The 17,945-nt window shown below is 56.7% G+C and overlaps 2 protein-coding genes across 2 annotated transcripts; both read left to right on the top strand.

Moving 5' to 3' along the window:
• The first annotated feature begins 1,107 nt into the window (after positions 1-1,107).
• BHLHA9 (basic helix-loop-helix family member a9) lies at positions 1,108-1,821 on the top strand. The gene has a single exon (XM_036394905.1). The coding sequence runs from the start codon at positions 1,108-1,110 to the stop codon at positions 1,819-1,821; it is 714 nt and encodes a 237-aa protein (XP_036250798.1).
• Positions 1,822-4,492: 2,671 nt separating this feature from the next.
• On the top strand, positions 4,493-15,673 carry TRARG1 (trafficking regulator of GLUT4 (SLC2A4) 1). Its single transcript, XM_036395009.2, has 3 exons — positions 4,493-4,951; positions 9,806-9,938; positions 10,463-15,673. Exons 1-3 carry the CDS (start codon positions 4,562-4,564, stop codon positions 10,468-10,470), a joined length of 531 nt encoding a protein of 176 aa, XP_036250902.1. The 5' UTR covers positions 4,493-4,561; the 3' UTR covers positions 10,471-15,673.
• The last annotated feature ends 2,272 nt before the right edge of the window (positions 15,674-17,945 follow it).

Raw genomic sequence — 17,945 nt, 5'->3', positions numbered from 1 at the left:
TGCTTTTGCACCATACAACCCCAACAATCTGTCAGAAGCACTTCTGGGCCATTTTTCAAAACATTACCCCTGGCACAGGAAGGCATTTAGCAACTGCTCGCTAATGAGATGATGTGCAAACACACGTGGCTGTCCCCCACTGCTCAGGGGTTGGGGACCTGGCCCTGCCCATGGCCTCCAGACCTACTGCACCTGGCCAGCCCCTCATCCCACCAGCTCGGGATGCAGGAAACAAGGAGCTGCTTTCAGCACCGTCCTCCCCAAGTTAAGTGCCGGGCAGGCCCGGGAGCGCCGGCCCAGACAGCTCTGCCCCCAGGCTGCTGGGAAGGGACCGGAAGGCTCCGGAGGCAGGCAGCACTTTGGCTCTTTTATCACCTGCCCTGATCCCCCCTGCCACATTCCTGCTTCCTGCTCCGCAGGGCAGAGGCGTGCCAAGCCCTGCGCATTCCTGCGGGGGTCTGCTCCTGCTCAGGACCCACCTCAGAGCTCCTCTGCTCCTGCTCAGGACCCACCTCCCCCTGTCCCCACGGCTGCTCTCAGCTCACCAGGACTGTGTTTTCTGCACCAAGCACAAGACTTGCTGCTTTCCTCAGCAATGGCACCATTTCGTGCTTCACTTCCCCTTAGCTGAGAAATAACAGAGGTGCTCAGGACCCGTGAGCAGGGGGAAGGAAGAGCCAGGCTGGTGATGCCCCACAGGGCTCTCTCTGCCTCACAGCACCGCGGAGAGCCCTGGCATGACCTGTGGCAGGGTGAGCCACCTCTGGCCAGCGGAGGAGAGGGCAGAGCAGCACGGGGGAACTCCTGCAGTGCCCAAATTCTCAGCAGACACTGAAGCAGCGTGTGCTTGGTGGAGGTGCTTCCCCCGGGGGCCTGCAGCATCCCACCTGGGCAGCCCAGCGCTGGTGCCTCACGCTCAGAGCAGGGGGCAGGCAGGGCTCTGTCCCTGTGCCTCACCTGCGGCAGGTGAGGAGGGTCGGGGCGGACACGTGACGAGCCCCGCTGAAGGTTTTTAGAGGCGGATTCCTGTCCCTGCAGGAGTGTCACCCACACCCCTCAGGAGGCAGGACCGCAGCAGCGCCTCTCCCGCTGCCCCTCGCCGCTGCCATGGCCGGAGCAGCCGTGGGGAAAGGGCGGCCGGAGCCCGACAGCTCCGAGGAGGAGCTGGACGCTAGGGACGCACCCCAGGCGTGCTACAGGCAGAGTTTGTGGGTGTCCCAAGGCAGGGGAGCAGACGCCAGCCCGGGGGACACGGACGGGGCGAAGGTGAGGAAGAGGAGCAGGCCGGTGCGCTCCAAGGCCAGGAGGATGGCTGCCAACGTCAGGGAGCGTAAGAGGATTCTGGACTACAACCAAGCCTTCAACGCCCTGCGGCTGGCCCTCAAGCACGACCTGGGCGGCAAAAGGCTCTCTAAAATCGCAACGCTCCGGCGAGCCATCAACCGGATCGCGGCTCTGTCGCTGTCCCTGCGCGGCGCCGGGTGCTGCTGGCCCTGCGCCCACCCCGAGTGCCGCGCCCGGGCCGGGCTCCCTGCGCAGGAGCCGGGGCTGAGGGGCAGCCGCCCCCAGCTGCCCTGGGAGCCCCTTCCTGCCGGGGCACGGTGCCCTCCGTCCCCTCTCAGCGCGGCGTTTTCCCCTCAGCGGCAGCTCCATCACCACGAGAGCCCCAAGGAGAATCGCGCCTGTGGCTCCGGCGGGATCCCGCACCCCGGCCAGCAGCGATTCACGGGCAGCCCGCAAGAGCCCCTGGCCGGGGCTGTCTCCTGGCAGCCGGGCTACTGCCAGGGCTGGGGACAGCAGCGGTGCCTCCCCTCGCACTGACCTGCAGGGCCGGGAAGGTAACAGAGCCGAGGGACACATGGGGAGAGCCGGAGGGACCGCAGGGTGAGGGAGGGAAGCGCTGCTGGATGCGCAGCTCAGCTGCGGTGCTGGCGGGCTCCGAGAGCCCCCGACACGCGGTACAGGACCCTGCTGCGTGCCTCCCGTCTGCGGGAAGGCGGGAATTCCTCTGGAAGTGCCGGCTCCGTGTTCCTTGTCGCGGGGTCTCACTGCTGCTGATCGCCGCTGTTATTTATTCCCTCTTGCTTGCTCTGCGAGAAAACACGAGTTGCAAACCCAGCAGCAGGGCAGTGGCTGTTAATATGTGTGGGATGGACAGATGGGCCGTGGGGATGACGCTAAAGCCCCCGGCTGGCGGGTGGCGCGGCTGCCGCCGGTGAAGGAGGGGAGCAGGAGCAGGCAAAGGTTACTGCCCTGGCGCTTTTGACGCTAAGCTCATTGGTACAGACGTTTGTGCCTGGCAGATTTGCGAGGCCGGGAGGGGAGACAGATGTCGGCTTTCATAAACCCACCCATCCAATTGGGGTTTCCTTCTGATGCCAGGGAAGTGGCTCTGCTGGGACGGGCCAACAGCACCATCCCGGGTGGAGGGGAGGAAGGGGGAATTTTACTGAAAAGGTCCCTTTTGTCCCTTCCCTCTGGCTTGGAGAGCTTGGACCAGCTTCGAGGGCTCCCTCCTGCCCAAGGCTCAGCAAACTGGAATTGCTGCAGGAATCAGGCAGGGATTTACAGCCACACACGCCGCAGCTGGCAGGGTTTTGGGCAGGACATTTTGCACCGTGGGGTTCCCACAGTGCTGAGCCCTGCAGAGCTCCTCCAGCCCCTCTGCTCCCACCATTCCAGGGGCAGCCTGAGCTCTCTCCCTGCCCAGGGACACGTGCTGGAACAACCATCCCAACCTGCTGCTGTTGAGTACCTGGATCTCCTCCTCCTTCCTTAATCCCTGGTGGGACAGGGGAGCTGGTCCAGGAGCAGAGGAAAACTGATGGCAGCCAGGAGAGAGAGCTCTTTGCTCAGCAAAGGAGCTTCTTTGAAGTGCTGATGGTGTGAGGCATCCTGGCTCCAGCCTCGGACAGGTGCTCCCCTCGCCAGAAGAAGGCCGGCAGCCACATCCTCTGAAGGAATCCTGCTCCTCCCTGCAGCTCTGGGGGGTTCTCCCTGGAGCAGAGCACGGCCCTGCCCTGCCCTGGCAGCAGCCATCACAAGGGGAGTGAGAGCACAGCAACAGCAGCGTGCAAAGAATGTTTCAGTGACTCCCTGACTCAGGAAGGAACCCTCCTCCCCCCTCCCGAATTTGCATCTCCCTGTTTTTCCCACACCAGCTTTGGTGGTCAGCCCAAGTGAGGCAGATGGAAACAGATGGTCCCAGAGGCAGGAGTGGAAGGGAACCAAAACCCCGTGAGACCCCCCCCGAGCAGGGTCACCCCACTGCTCTCAGATCCACATTCTCAAACTGCAGCTCCTAATTCTGTTTGGAGGCTGTGGGATGGGATAAGGCTCCGGGCAGGGCTGGGCAGCAGGTCCTGGCTGGCAGGAGGCTCTTGGGCACCTCTCGGGGAGGCAGAAGGTGCTGGGTGTGCCCCGTAGATGGCACTCACTGCCAGGGAAACCCCTGGCAAATTTGGAACTGAAGCATAATACACAATGGGTGCAAAACATCCATTTTTTCCGGGCATCCAGGCTCTGAGGGTTGTTTTAGCCCTGCCCTCCCTCCTACCCCTCACATCATCCCTGCTCCCAAGGATGGAGAAGATGGAACTCACACTGCACAGGCACCCTTTCTGCTCTGCAGATCCTGTGTAGGGCCGGGGTGTGCCACTGATCTGGTGTCCCTGTCCCCAGCTGTGGAGTCACCACGGTCACCCACACACAGTGAGGGCAGGGCGAGCTCAGCACAGCGTGCCCAGAGCCTCTCCCAGCCCTGTGCCCGGGGACGATGCTTTCCCAGAGCTGCTGGAGCCAGAGGTGCCACGGGGACCCACACCCTGCCCAGACCCCTTCGGGCAGCCCTGCCCGACCCAGGGCAGCTCCAGCCCCTCTCCGCAGCGACGAGGGGCTCGTGGGTCTGCCCCGTGTCGCATGTCCCCACCTGCCTGCGGAAAGGCTGGCAGCCAGCAGGGACAGACAGCAGGGGCAGCAGGGACAGACAGCAGGGGCAGCAGGGGCAGACAGCAGGGGCAGCAGGGACAGACAGCAGGGGCAGCAGGGACAGACAGCAGGGGCAGCAGGGCTCTGTGTGCCCCGCACGGCGCTGCCCTCGGCGCCCCCCGCGCCTCCGGGGCTGGAGGCGGCCCCGAGCCCCGTGGGCACGGGCGGAGCCCGCTCGGGGCTGGGCTCTCACGTCCCGCTGCAGCGGAGCGGAGCCCGTGCGAGCCCCTGGGAAGAGCTGGGGGTCGGTGGGGCGGGCGGAGCCCTGGGCTGGGCCGGGCTGAAGGCGGCGGGGACTCCCCGGCTCTCTCTGCGCTCCGCCCGCCGCATCCCCGCCAGCGTCCCCGGGGGCCGCGGCGCCGCACGCAGCGGGGCGGGCGGGGGCCGAGCGCGGGAAGGGGGCGAGGGCAGGGGGGGCCGGGGACACCCCGGGGGCGGCGCGCGCCCCGATCCTGCCCCGGGGGCCGAGCCGGAGGAGGGGCCAGCCCGGCTCGGCCTCCCGCGGGGCGGCGGGCCCCGAGCGCAGAGCGGCGGCGGCGGGGCGCTGCCGGAGCCCGCTCCGCTCCGCCGGGCCATGGCCAGCACCGGCTCCGCGCCCGGGGGCCCGGGCCCGGGCTCGGGCACGGCGCTGCCCACCCGCTTCCAGGAGACGGAGAAGCTGCTGTCGGCGACGGAGGGCCGGGAGGAGAAGGGCCTCCGCGGCTCCAAATCCTTCACGGCTGCCTTGCCCGGCGAGACGGAGCGCAACGGGCACGGGCTCGGCTACAAGTCGGTGTCGGTCGGGCACCTGGAGGCGCCGCCGCTGTCGCCGTCCCGGCTGAGCCTGGGCAGAGCCTCGTCCACGGCCACCAGCACGGCGGCCCCGGAGCAGGGCCGCCCTCGGGACTACCTGGTGCTCGCCATCTTCTCCTGCTTCTGCCCCGTCTGGCCCATCAACATCGTGGCCCTCGTCTTCTCCATCATGGTGAGTGCGGGACCCGCCGGGCGCTCGGACCCGCCCGGTTCGCTCCGGCTTCCCCCGCCGCCCCGACGGCCGCCCCGGAGCTGTCCGCGGTGCTGCAGCCCCGGCACCGGCACCGGGAGCCGCTCCGCTCCCGCAGCGCTCGGCCGGGCTGTGCCGCCCCGCTCGGCTCCCGCAGCGCGCTCCGGTGCGGGGCCGGGGGGCGCGGGCGGGCGGAGGCGGGCGGGGAGCGGCGCCGAGCCCGGGGCAGCGCTCGGGGAGGCGGCGGGATGGAGATGGAGATGGAAAAGGAGATGGAGATGGAAAAGGAGGCGGCGGGATGGAGATGGAGAGGGGGTGGGATTCCAGGGCAGGGCTCCGGGAAGCGCGGTCCCTGTCCCCAGGCAGCGCTCCAGGACTCCGCGGGCTTCCCCGGGAAGGAGCTGCGGGCGAGGCACTGACCAGGGACCTCCCTCCGCCCCTCCGAGCCCAGCCCTGCAGCACTGGGGAGACCCTGGCTGGAGGCTGCTGCCTGGCCTCAGGCACTTCAAAGGGACAGGCTGCACCTGCAGCTCCTTTAGTCGCCCCGGAGAAGCAATTTTCCTCCATTAAACATCCCCCACAGCTCAGCAAATACACCAAGAGCCGAGCAGGGGAGAATGAAGCCAGCCCGGCCTCCCACCCATCTCGGGTACAGGTGGCTCAGACAGCACAGCCCTACAAGCAGAGCCACCCCCTTCCCCAGCAGATGCTGCTCTCTTGTACACACCCAGCACCTCCTATGCCTTTGATTTGCAACAAAGGCAAATCTTTTCTTTGAAAACCAGCTCCATTACCTGCTTACCACACAGAAATGCACCGAGGGGCACCTGCAGCCACCGCTTCCCCCCAAAAACCACCAACAACTTGAAGGCAGGCACGGGCACTTGCCACAAAAAGCCCTCTAGGGAGACCAATTTCCATTTTGAGGAGGAATCATCGTTTCTGCCAGTGCCAGCTGTCATCTGCGTAGTACAGTTGTGTGGCACAGCCTGTTTAGGCAGCAGCCAGGGAAGCCAGCCAGCCTCGTCTGGCTTTGCACTGCAAGGAGAGGGAAAGCAGCTGGGTGTTGCATATCCATGGTAATAAACAAGGGCTCTCACGGGGATTTGCCAGCCACATTGGCCTTCATGCAAAACAGATCCTCACACTGTCCCTTGCAGGCGTCAGGGCCTTGGGCCACACCAGGGGGAGAGTTAACAGTGGGAAAAGAGCAGGAGCTGGTTCTTCCTGCCAGGCTGAGAGGGGCTGGGGTGTGGTGGCTGTCACACCCAAGGGAGGCAGGAGCAGCAAGGCAATAAGGTTATTGGGCTGCCCTCTGCTCCCAAGGGCACTGGCAGCATTGCCCAGGGCTCACCCGGAGCTGGGGAAGGGGGGCAGGAGGTGCATTCAGCTGAGGACGAGGTTAATGGCACACAGAGCACACCAGCAGCCACTGCACATCCTCTGGCCCCTGCACTCTCTGTCCTGTGGGTTAATTTATTCCAGCCCTCTCTAGTCCTGCACCATCACCTCCTCCACACACCCACCTGCCAGCCAGGGACCTGGCTGAGGATGAGGAGGGATCCATCCTCCCCTCCCTGAGGAACCAGGGAACATCTGGAGCAGCTCTCAGGGCACGGGTTGATGTTTCACCTGCTTGCAGCAGGGAGGAACTGAGCTTCCCAGTGACTCCCCAGGCTCAGGTTTTCTGTCAGAGTAAAGCCCAGGTGTGCCTGATCATGCCCAGATCTGAGCAGGAACCAGGTTTTTGTGATTCCCATCGCCTGGGGAACCAGGAGGACCTTTCCACAATGTGCTGACATTCCTTTAGCTCTGCAATTGTGCAATTGTGCTTTTCTTTTCTTTTTTTCTTTCCTCAGTCAAAGCTTGTGCACATGAAAGCTTTTTTTTTTTTTTTTTTTTTTTTTTTTTCCTGGGTAATAAGCAGCGTCCAGAGAGGAAAGTAAATGAATGCTTTTGAGCTTAGTGTCTCATAAATCATTTTTCAAAAGCTGCTCTCAGATCCCAACAGGGCCTATGGCCAGAGGTGGAAAAAAACCCTGCTCTACCCCCCCACCCCCCCAGCCCGCCCCTGCTAACACTGATTTCATGGAAATTAATTACCTGGAGGCTTCTCCACAGACTCTTGGATGTGTTTTTCTCCCCAAGTGATGATCTGGCTGCTCTAAAGGGTTGAGGTCACTCCCCAAGAGAGGGCAGTGGGACTGGTGGACAAGCATGTGTCCATGCCCTGGAGTGCAGGGCAAGGCTGGCAACCACACACCCACCCTGCATTCCTGCCCTGAATCCTTTCCTCTTGCCACCAAAGTGCAGCCACCTCGGGGAAAGAATAGAGGAGCCACATCCCAGAGCCCAAAACTCCAAATAAATGAAGGAAAATGAAAAAATCCAGCCAGAACCACCACGTAGTAACATCAAGGGCACTTCTGCACAGCACTTGGTATCCAAAATAAATTCTGTCATTGTCAGAAGATGTGGGAGAAGTCAGACTGTCCTCACCCATCACAGTCATCTGCCTCGCTCTGGAGTTGACTGATGCCTCTCTTGGAATGTTTCCTTCAACAGAAACACCAAGTGTCCAGGATTAATGATTTATTCTGGGTAATTGGTGGAGGACGGCAAAGAGCATCCAAAGCCAGTTCATCAATTGGGAAGGACTGCAGGAAGAGGATGGGATGATTTGTCTTCCCCATCCCTGGGACTAGCACAGGAAAGTAATTGCCTTCATTTGCAACAAGGCCACTTAGGGAAAAAACCCATTTTGGGCAGTAACAGGAACAGACAGCAGTGGGAAACAGGTGAAATTAATAAGTCCTGAGTCACCCAGCCTCACCTGGCCCACAGGGGCTGCAGAGCAGCACCCACTCCCCAGCACCTGCAGATTTTCCAGCTCTGGGCTGGAGCAGGGAGTCCCCTGGCACTCACACAGTGACTCACTCCCCCAGAGCCCTCGAGCTTTTTGGAGATGTTCTGCCTTGGTGCGCCTCGATTAATAAACAAGATGTTAATGTTTTTATGTGGAAAGCAAAACAGGGGATTAGTGATACTAGAGAGCTATAATCAAACTGTTCCACTCTGATTAATAATATATGTACAGTACCAAATTCTTGCTAAACACCCCATGCCAATGCTGATGTGTTTCTCATAATTGTTGAGGATAAATGAGCAGTAATCACTTCCAGAAGCTGTAGTGATAAATATATATATTGAATTTTGCCTGGAAGACAGCTAAAACTGCATATTTTTTTTAGATTGCATATTTGCAATCTAACCCACACCCCGCCAAAATATTGTTGCAAAATTTGTTACAAAAATCAGAGACTGAAAATTGAAATCCCCAGAGCTGGAGCTGTCAGTGAGCGGGGCAGGGATCCTGGGCTCCTGCATCCTCCCCATCTCTCACCACCAACCCATGAGGCTTCATTTTGTCACCTCCTGTTCTGGGATGAAAATAGCTCTTGGCTGCATCCCTTTGCTTTCAGAGTGGGTCTGGCAGAGCTGCTGGTGAGACCAGGAGGAGCAAGGTCCTGAGCACTCCTGTGTCACTGCTGGGGACAGCGATGCCCAGGGTGGCTCCCGAGCGGGGCAGGACGTGGGCAGGGGGGCAGAGGAAGCAGCCACCCCCCTGTCTGAGGCTCTGCTGTGTTATTTTCGTGGTGATAGAAACTCAGAGGAGCACATGGAAACCTCCAAAGCTGTGTTTTTCCTACGGAGCAGCTGCCCATGCACAGCCTGGGCTGGGGATGTTTTGGTGCTGCCAGAGGCAGAAGAATTAAAGCAGGATGAATGGGAAATGGGGCAGCAACATCAAGTGTTGGTTCAGATTCTCTGTGATGTTTTATGATTATTACTGGAGCTGCCCTAGACCTCCCTGCTCTTGTTATTTTTATTTTTTTAACATGAGGCAGGAGATCATTTCCATCACAGCTATTTCTGATACACATTTTTTGAAAAGAAACTGGGGTTGCCTTAATCCACTTCCACCTTTAACTCATTTTAACTAGTACACTTGTTTTTTGTTTATTTTTAATGGAGAATTTCCCCGGTTTTAGCAGCCATGCTCCAAAGGGAGGAGCTGTCACACAGGGCTGTGGCTGCTGCCCCACAGCTTGCCCCAGACCCTCCTGTTCTCCAAGGCAGCTTGGCTGGAGATGGATGGGCCAGGGGAAGAAGCCTTTAACCCATGTCAAACTGTTACATACATGAAAGCAGCCACAAAGGAGGAATATCTGCTTCAAAGCAGTTAAATCATCAATGAAACCCCGCTCCCAGTGAAGTTTGGGAGGTTTTGCCCAACTCCTCCCCTGGACCAAGGATGCTGGGCCTCCCTTCTCCCCCTGTCCCACCTTGCTTCCCTTTCCCCTCACTCCAAGCTTTCCCAACCAGGTGAAAACGTCACCAAGAGGCTTTAAACCCCCTCACCCACTTTTCCTCCCTCCAAACCCCCTTCCCAATGGGTTTTGGGGGTGGCAGGAGGGCACTGCACAAATCTGGGGAGGATTTTTGGTCCCACGGGCCGGGCTGGCAGCAATGCTGACGCACGGTGAGTAATTCCACCACAAACCCTCTCACAGCTGCCCTTCTGCTAAGTGCTGGGTGCTGCCCCAGCCAAGGGCAGGGTGCCCAGGAGATCCTTTCCAGCAGGAGCAGGAGGCCCTGCCCCCAGCAGTGATGCTTCTCCCTCACCAGGAATCCTCATTTTTTTTGCTCGGGAACCAAGTGATTGCCAATTAAAGGAGCAGGAAAGAAAATGGGGCTCAGTTTGGGGTTCTGCAGCCAGGGAGTCACCCCTGGAGCTGCTGCCCCTCTCAAGGGACTCTTTTTGTGTCTCCCCAGTCGAGGAACAGCGGCCAGCAGGGGGACACGGACGGCGCCCGGCGGCTCGGACGCATGGCCAGGCTGCTCAGCATCGTCTCCATCGTGCTGGGGACCATCATCATCGTGCTCTACATTTCACTCAGCATTGGAGGTAACCCTTCCCTCTCCTTCCCTCAGCCCAGCTCCAGCAGGAGCCTCACCTGGCTCCCAGCTCCAGCCCAGGGCATAGGACAGACCTGCCCCTCATTCCCAGCCTGAGTGCAGTGGGAGGGCGCTGACTCCAGCTTGGTTTGGCCATCACCAGCTGCTCAAACATGTAAAAAACACCTCAGAGAATGGGCTCCTTCCAGCAGAAACACACATTGCCCAAATGGCCAGCATGGAAAGCCCTCCCTGTGCTGTCCAAAGTGCCCTGGTGACCACACAAGGTCTCCCTGGTGAAAGGCAAAGCCTGTGGTTGGGTTTAGAAGAGTGGAGTGCTGTAAAAACAGAAAGGTTTCAGGACACAAATCAACCTGCCCAGAAATACAATCCCAAAATGTCTTGGGAACCTCCCAAACACAGCATGATCAGCACAGCTCAGGCAAAAAGGGACCTCAGAAGCACTCAGAAGGAGAGTAAGGGGAGCATCTGCTGCCTGCTGGAAGCTGCCCTAAGCCGCTCTTTCTTTTACAGCTTCCTAGAAGACGTTTCAGCATGCAAATACCTTGAAGAGGAGGAAGACAACTTTCCTTTTGGGGTTTTTACTTTCAGCCTTGCAACAAAACAAAAAAAAATTGTCACAGTGTAGGTGGGCAGCCCTAGACAGTCTGCTCTGGAGCGCCGTCGGAAGGAACGCATGCGTCAATTCACCGCCTCCTGGGAATGAGCCTGGGCCAGGGACGGGATCAAAATCACCCTGAGGAGCAATGGGAGAGGCCACTGAGGAGAGGAGAGGAGAAGGGGGAAATCCACTACCTCATTCGTGCAAGAGGAGGAGAGAGTCTCCAGAAGGAAGCTGGTTTTGGAAGGAAAACACAAGGCGAGAACGGGACGTTTTTGAGGAGTCCTCCTGAGAATTTTGGCACAAGTCACTGGATTTTTTGGGGGGTTGTTGGTTTTTAAATCGTCAAATTCTGTCTCTACAAAAAAAAAAAAAAAAACCAAAACAAAACAACAAAAACAAAGCTCAAACTGCCATCAGGAGCTGAGAGCTGTTCCAGGGAGAAGGAGGAGGGAGAGCAGAGCTGCAGCAGGACCACGGCTCTGCTCCGAACGAAACGCAGCCGCCAAAGCTGGAGGATGTGGTGGGTGCTTTTGTATTTTTGATGAAAAAAAAAAAAAAAGAAAAAAAGAAAAAAAAGAGACAATGACCATTTGCATGCCTTTGGGAATGTTCTCCATGTCTGTTCCTACGAGCTCTTTTATCACTTAGGGCAGATCTCAGAGCTGGCAGAGGAGGATGTTGCTGCATGAGAACCCCGGACTCCTCCTCACCCCCATCCCAAGGTGGGCTTTTTAAAGGAAGGCAAAATCAGGCGTTCCCTGTGAACCCCCGCATTTCTCTGTGCACCCAGAGGGAGGTTGGCACCCCTGGCACTGAGACAAGAGCCTGGCTGATGCCCAGCAGCAGCACCAAGGCACGGAGAGCCCCTTCTACCCGCTCGCCCCCCGATGCCACGGCACGCAGAGGCTTCAGCGTGATCCAGCCCCCAGCACTGCCAGTGCTCACCCCCCCAACCCTCTGGGGCTTCAGCTTAGGGCCTTCCAGGAGATTTTCAGGGGCATGGAGGAGTTTTAGACTCCTGCTCCTCTCCTTGCACCCCTCACACAGCTCTGAAAATCTCCGGTGTCCCCGGAGCTGCCTGGGGGCAGTTCCAGGAGTTGTTGTATTATTTTTTAATGTTTTGTATTTACCACAACAGGAAAACAGACTCTGCTCCTCCCACTCTGTCTGTAGGTACCACAGGCCCTGCCATGTCTTCCACAGCACCTGGCTCCCCCAGCCCATCCCTGTGGCACCCAATCCCCCTGGAGGCTCCATCCAGCCCCAGCCCCTCTCCTCACTGCTGTGGGGACTCCCTGGGGTTGGCCCTCTACCCACCCACCCACCCAGACTATGCAAAGCTCCATTGCCTGTTGTTTCAGCCAGGCTTTGTGACTTCTGGCCACGTCCATTGGCTCCCTGAGTCTCTTTGATCCAAACTTTGGGGACACACGACCAAGAGCTGCACTGCCTGACCCTTCTGTTGTGTCACAACCTGTGACCTGAGAGCATGGACTGACTGAGAAATGCTGTCCTGCAGGGCATTTCTGCTCCCTAACACCCATCTCCTGAAAAACACCCCAAATTTAGAGCAAATTCAATGCTTCCCAGGGCTTGTCTACATGGGGAATCCACCAAAAGAAACCTCACAACATGGTAACTGCTTGGCACTGCCTCCTGCCCCGGGCCCTGAGTGGGCACATGGCTCAGCACAGGGCAGGGGTGGGGTGTAAATCCACGCTGTAGTTACTCTGTAGTAACTAATGTGCAAAGCCACAGGCATCTCTGTGAAAATTCTCCTGTCACCTTCTTGATTGCTCCTCTTTCAAGTGTTTTTTTTTTCCTGTAGATGTTGTTTGAATGCAGGGGGTGAGGAAGCCAAATCCCCCAGACACGCTGTCAACATTTTTCTCTCCACTGAAAGGGATGCCAGGGGCTCACAGCAATAGCACATCACTACAGCACTTTCTTGGGCTCCATTCCCATCCACCCCTTTGCCAGCACTCCATCACAAACTGCTGGCATCTAAAATGGACCAAATCTGCAACTTTTCTTTTGCAATTTATCTTTTGTGAGTTCAGCAAACAGGGACTGCTGAGCATTGCTGGGTGGGAGCTCCCTCCTCCATCCTCTGTCCAGGAACTGCCTCTTTTCCCCCTGAGCCCTTCAGAAACCCTCCCTTGGACGGTCAAACTTTCATTTTATGGCTATTGAAATCCCATCAAAGCCCCCAAATCTTTCCTTCTTTAACTCTTGGACTCAAAAGCTGCTTGCTGGGGAACATGTGGGGGTTTTTTGGAGCTACATAAGGGCAGTGCTGCCTGTCCCTGATTCCCTGCCCTCTGCCCCTGGAGCTGCTGGAATTCAGCTGATGGGAAGAGCCCAGGAAGCTCCTCCTTGGGCAGGAAGGGCCCTTTTTTCAGGGAAAAGTGCTGGAGGCAGTTCTAGGACTTGAGAGCTCTGAGCATTTATTAAGTAAGGATTTAAATGCTCTTTTATCATTTTATAAAGCCTTTCATCTAAAGTGCTTCCCTGCATCCAAAGGATTAAACCCTGCCACCCCCCACGAGGTGGGTTCACATTACTGCTCTAATTGCAGGGATGGCAAATGCTCAGGCACTGAGCAGCTCCCAAACCCACCCCCTTTTCTTCCTCCTCCTTAGCAGAACCATCTATGAACACAGATTTCCTTGGAATCTGGGGTTTGTTTTTTTTTTTTTTTTCAGTGGGATCTAAACAAACTCTGGTTCCAAATGGGATTCTGCAGCCAGAGGAGGGAGGGGGTTTGTGGGGCAGCTGCTCCTTGCCAGGACAATCCCAGGCCAGGGCAGCACAGAGCAGTGGAGGCACCAGGATTCCCCTGGATGCAGGAGGAGGCAGAAGATTTCCCCAGAAACCCCAGGGTGATGATTTGATGATTTACTTGTGCCTCCTGCCTCGTTGGACAGCTCAGGTGATGCTTCTCACCTCGCTGTTAAGTCTAACAAAAGAGAAGAACTTTGACACTTAAATCCCTTTCATTCTAAAATCTTCCTGACTAGATACAATTGTAATACACCCTTGAACTCAGCTTTTTTTTTTTTTTTCTTCTTCTTATCCTGCATATAAATCCAGAGGAAAGCCTCTACAGTTATCCCTGACAAAATATTTACTCTGCTTGTAACCTGCCCCTGCAGTGCTGGAGGAATAAACTCTCCAGGGGCAGCCACAAAGTCCCTTCCCTGCTCCCCCACCACCTTCTCCACACATTTTGCAGCCTGTTTTGCAAAGTTTTTGCCACTTTGCTTTCCCCATCCCCCAGGGTTTTATCCCAGCCCAGCTCCCTCTTTGGCTCTTTTTGGGAGGAATTTGCTCATATTTGTGAAGGAGGGGCTACAGAGCCCCCAGCACTCACCTGGGCAGGGTCACAGCTAAAACAGGCACAAAATCCTGGCCAAATTCTCCTCCCTGGTGAAGGAAAGGTGAGAGCAGGGTGACAACCCAGCCCAGGGAAGCTGAGCTGGTAGGAGGAGAACTCTGAAGGGATGGAGAAGATGGGAAATGTCTCTAAATGTGAGCCGGAGTGGGAGTCACCATCAAGTGTCAGGTCCTGGTGGGATGGAAATCCAGGGGAAGGATTGGAAAGAATGGAAATCCAGGGGAAGGAGTGGAAAGAATGGAAATCCAGGGGAAGGATTGGAAAGAATGGAGATCCAGGGGAAGGATTGGAAAGAATGGAGATCCAGAGGAAGGATTGGAAAAAATGGAGATCCAGAGGAAGGATTGGGAAAAATGGAGATCCAGAGGAAAGATTGGAAAGAATGGAGATCCAGGGGAAGGATCCTCCCAGCAGAGCCTGGGGCTGCTGGCACCTCCCTGGCACTGCTGTCCCTGGTTTCTCTGCCAGGCTTTGGGGCAGAGCTGGGCTCATGGGGTGCCACAGAAGAGCTGCATCAAGGCTGGATTGAAGCTTTAAGCTGCACCAGCCACAAACTTTTCTTGGTTTTGCAGCAGCCCCAGTGAGCCAGGGTCAGGGGAGGTCTGGCCTGAGTCAGTGGGGTCACAGCAGAGCCCTGCAGGCACCAGAGGGATCTGAGCCCCACCAGGGGAAACAAAGCCACCAAAGGACCTCAGAGTTGGCTGTGTTGGGATGGGTTTGCTTTTTCTGGCTGGTGTTTCACCCTGTTCCAGTTTCCTGCTCTGTCCCTGCTCTTTGCTGGTTTTACCGCGCCGTCCCTCAGCATCCCACCCCCAAATTTTCTGTTTAAGGATGGATTTGCTTTTTCTGGCTGGTGTTTCACCCTGTTCCAGTTTCCCCTCGTGGTTTTACCACGTTGTCCCCTCAGCATCCCCATCCCCAGAGCTCTCCTGAGCCCCTCAGCTCTTCCTGCCCCTCCTGTCACCCAGGCAGGTCCTGCTGCAATGAGCTCTCACCTCTGGGCTCAGGGAGGGCTCGGGGAGCTCTGACCCCCCTCCAGCCCACACAGAATTCTCCATGCAGACAAGGGGAGCAGGTCCTGCCTTTTCTATTGAATGGAATCTCAATTTCTGTTCCCTCCGAGCCCGGGGAGAGGCTGCACCCGCTGGGCTGGCCCCACCCTTGCCCTGCTTTGTTACTGTCACAGAGCCGCAGCCAGGGTTGCCCTGCAAGCTGAAATTATTCCGATTTAAGCTCGTTTTCCTTTCAGTATACAGCCTTTAATTTTGGCAAAAACCAGTCAGGTTTGGACTGAAAACCTCCCCTGCTTGGGCACAGTCCCAGGGGGTGTGGGGGGATAGCAGCCTTTTCAAAGTGGGAATATTTGGAAAGCATTTGCTGACACCAGTAGGTAGCAAAATCCCAACCTATAAATTCCCATCCAGGATAAGAAACATCAGAAAGGGAACGTGTGCAGGACTCACCAAGGCAGCCCTGACACCACCTGGGAGCCCTTGGAAGGTGCCAGGGTTTGATCCTTGGCAGGGAAGTGCAGGGTCCATCCCCCCACTGGGAGAGCCACAGCTCACACACAGCATGACCACACCAGGAATTGCAGCTGGGTGCTTCTCTTTGCTGACAAATGTTTCTTTTTCTGCAGGATGGTATGGTATATCTTATATACTTTCTTTGTATTTCTTGGCATGAGAAAAAAAAAAATTAAAATGTAACATGCATGGTCAAAGCTGAACTGGTTTCTTCTGTCTAAATGAGGAAAAAAAAAATAGTCCAAGCTACTCATTCAGTGATTGCTTCACACTCTGAGAGCAACCAGTTGGTATTTTGGGTGCAGTGGGTTGCAAATAATCCGTGCAGGCAAACAGCCTCCCCTTGTAACAGCCCCTAAACCAGGGCTCTTGATGCTCAGAGCCCAGAGAGCAGCTGCTCAAACCTCCCAGGGCCAGCAGCCAGGGTTCATCACTCACCCATGCAGGGCCAGGCTGACACCACACTGCAGCTACTCCTGTTTTACACCAAGGCTGGGTTTGCACAAAGCCTCTGCTCCTCAGCATCTCCCCACCCAGAGGCATCCCTGTCTGCACAGCTGGGGCTGCAGGGCAGCTCTCAAGAGCCACACTTATCTGTCCTGGTGGAGACACAAAATGCAGATATTCAGAAAGCCCAGTGTGAGTTACTCCCCATGATTCAGCAAAGCAAAGAGGGTTTGGGTTGGTGGCACCTGCGGGCAACAAAAGGCACAGGGGGCTCTTGGTGGGGAGAACTTTGAAGGAACAGATGCCATTTGCATCCCAGCACAGGAGTCTGAGGCTGCTTTAAACCATCTTCAGCCTTTTGTGCATTGCTGAAAGCATTCAGCAAGCCAGAAGGCTGAGCAGGGAAAAAAAGGGAAAAAAAAAAGGAAAAAAAAAAAAAAAAAAAAGGCTTTGTCCTGGAGCGGGGGATGAGGAGGAGGAGGAGGATTGGAGGAGGATTTGAATCACACAGCAACCCCCGGGCTGGGCAGAGATTCCCCTCCAGTGCTGAGATTCCCCCGAGCACCCTGACCATGTCACCAGCTGCAGCCCCAGACTTCAAAGGGCAGCCTGGGCTCTGATGTTTCACTGGAACAAGGCAGAGCTGAGTTCTTCAGCTCCTGTTTTATTAATACCCTGCTCTGATGGGCTCATGTATAATAGATCCACACAGGAACAGCAGGAGGTTCATGTCCAATTTCCACGTTGCTTACGTTCTCTGCTGAGCACTCTGGGCTCTCCCTTCACCTCCCTGGGTTTCTCTTCTCTGATGAATCTGAATGAATTTGGGGTTCAGGCAGAGGACAGAAAATTGGCCACCAGTTTCCATGACTTTGTTCCAGTCAGGAGCTAGGAATTAAAAACACAGGGAGAACATTTCCATTTTCTCTCTGGCTCCTAATGCTGGCTGCTGTTGGGAATGAGCAGCTCAGGGATTCCTTGGGCTCTCTCAGAGCCTCTCAGGAAGTCATTTGGGAGGTGATGGAGCCCTGGGCTCAGCAGCCGCAGGGGGAGAGCTCAGGGCTGCAGAGAGGAGCAGTACATGAACATCCTGGCTCTGGTGTGCAGAGGGGCAACCCCCAGCATAGGGCCAAAATGAAAAATTGCACCCCAAATTCTCTCTGCTCACAGAACAGCTTCTTAGCTGCAAAGATTTGTAAAAGATGAAATCAGGACGTATTGTGGACATCTTCAATATTTGAAGCAGCTCACGAAACACACTCCTGGTCGATAACAACAGAAGAGCAGAGAAAAAATGAATTTGTCTTTGTGAGGGTGCTGAAAGGCTCCATCTCCCTATTTCCCTACCCAGATCCAGCCTCTCCTTTTCAGACAGGAGCTGTTCTGCAGCTCTGCATCTTGCACCCAGCCCAAAGCTGTCCCTGCTCCCCAGTGAACACAGTGGGAATGACAAAGCCACAGCTCCACATCCCCACAGAGCCCCTGGACCAGGAATCCAGCTCTGCATGGAATCAGTGGGGCTGGAGAACCCCTCTGGAGACCATCCAGCCCCTCTGAGACCATCCAACTCCTCTGGAGACCATCCAACTCCTCTGGAGACCATCCAGCCCCTCTGAGATCCTCCAACCCAACCCCTCTGAGATCACCCAACCCCTCTGGGATCCTCCAACCCAACCCCTCTGAGATCACCCAACCCTTCCGAGATCCTCCAACCCTTCTGAGATCCTCCAGCCCAGCCCTGCCACGCTCACCACGTCCCCAGGTGCCACCTCTTTGTGCCTTTGAGGCTCCCAGGGATGGGGATTCCACAAGATCCCACATGGTGGATGTTTCTGTGACATCTCAGAGGAATTCTTTAGTCAGACAAGTTTGGTAGACTTTGCACAAGCTTGGGTTAGGTGGTGAGGATTTCGGGTTTGTGTGTTGGAGGAGAGCCTGGTGTGCCCAGGTGAGTGGGAATTGCAGCAGCAGATCTGCTTTAAGTCAGGGCTTTTGCTTTATTGCTGGATCCTTCAGAAGATG

Source organism: Molothrus ater, chromosome 21, assembly GCF_012460135.2.
Source record: "Molothrus ater isolate BHLD 08-10-18 breed brown headed cowbird chromosome 21, BPBGC_Mater_1.1, whole genome shotgun sequence".
NCBI lineage: Eukaryota > Metazoa > Chordata > Aves > Passeriformes > Icteridae > Molothrus > Molothrus ater.
This window is presented reverse-complemented; position numbering and strand designations above follow the sequence as displayed.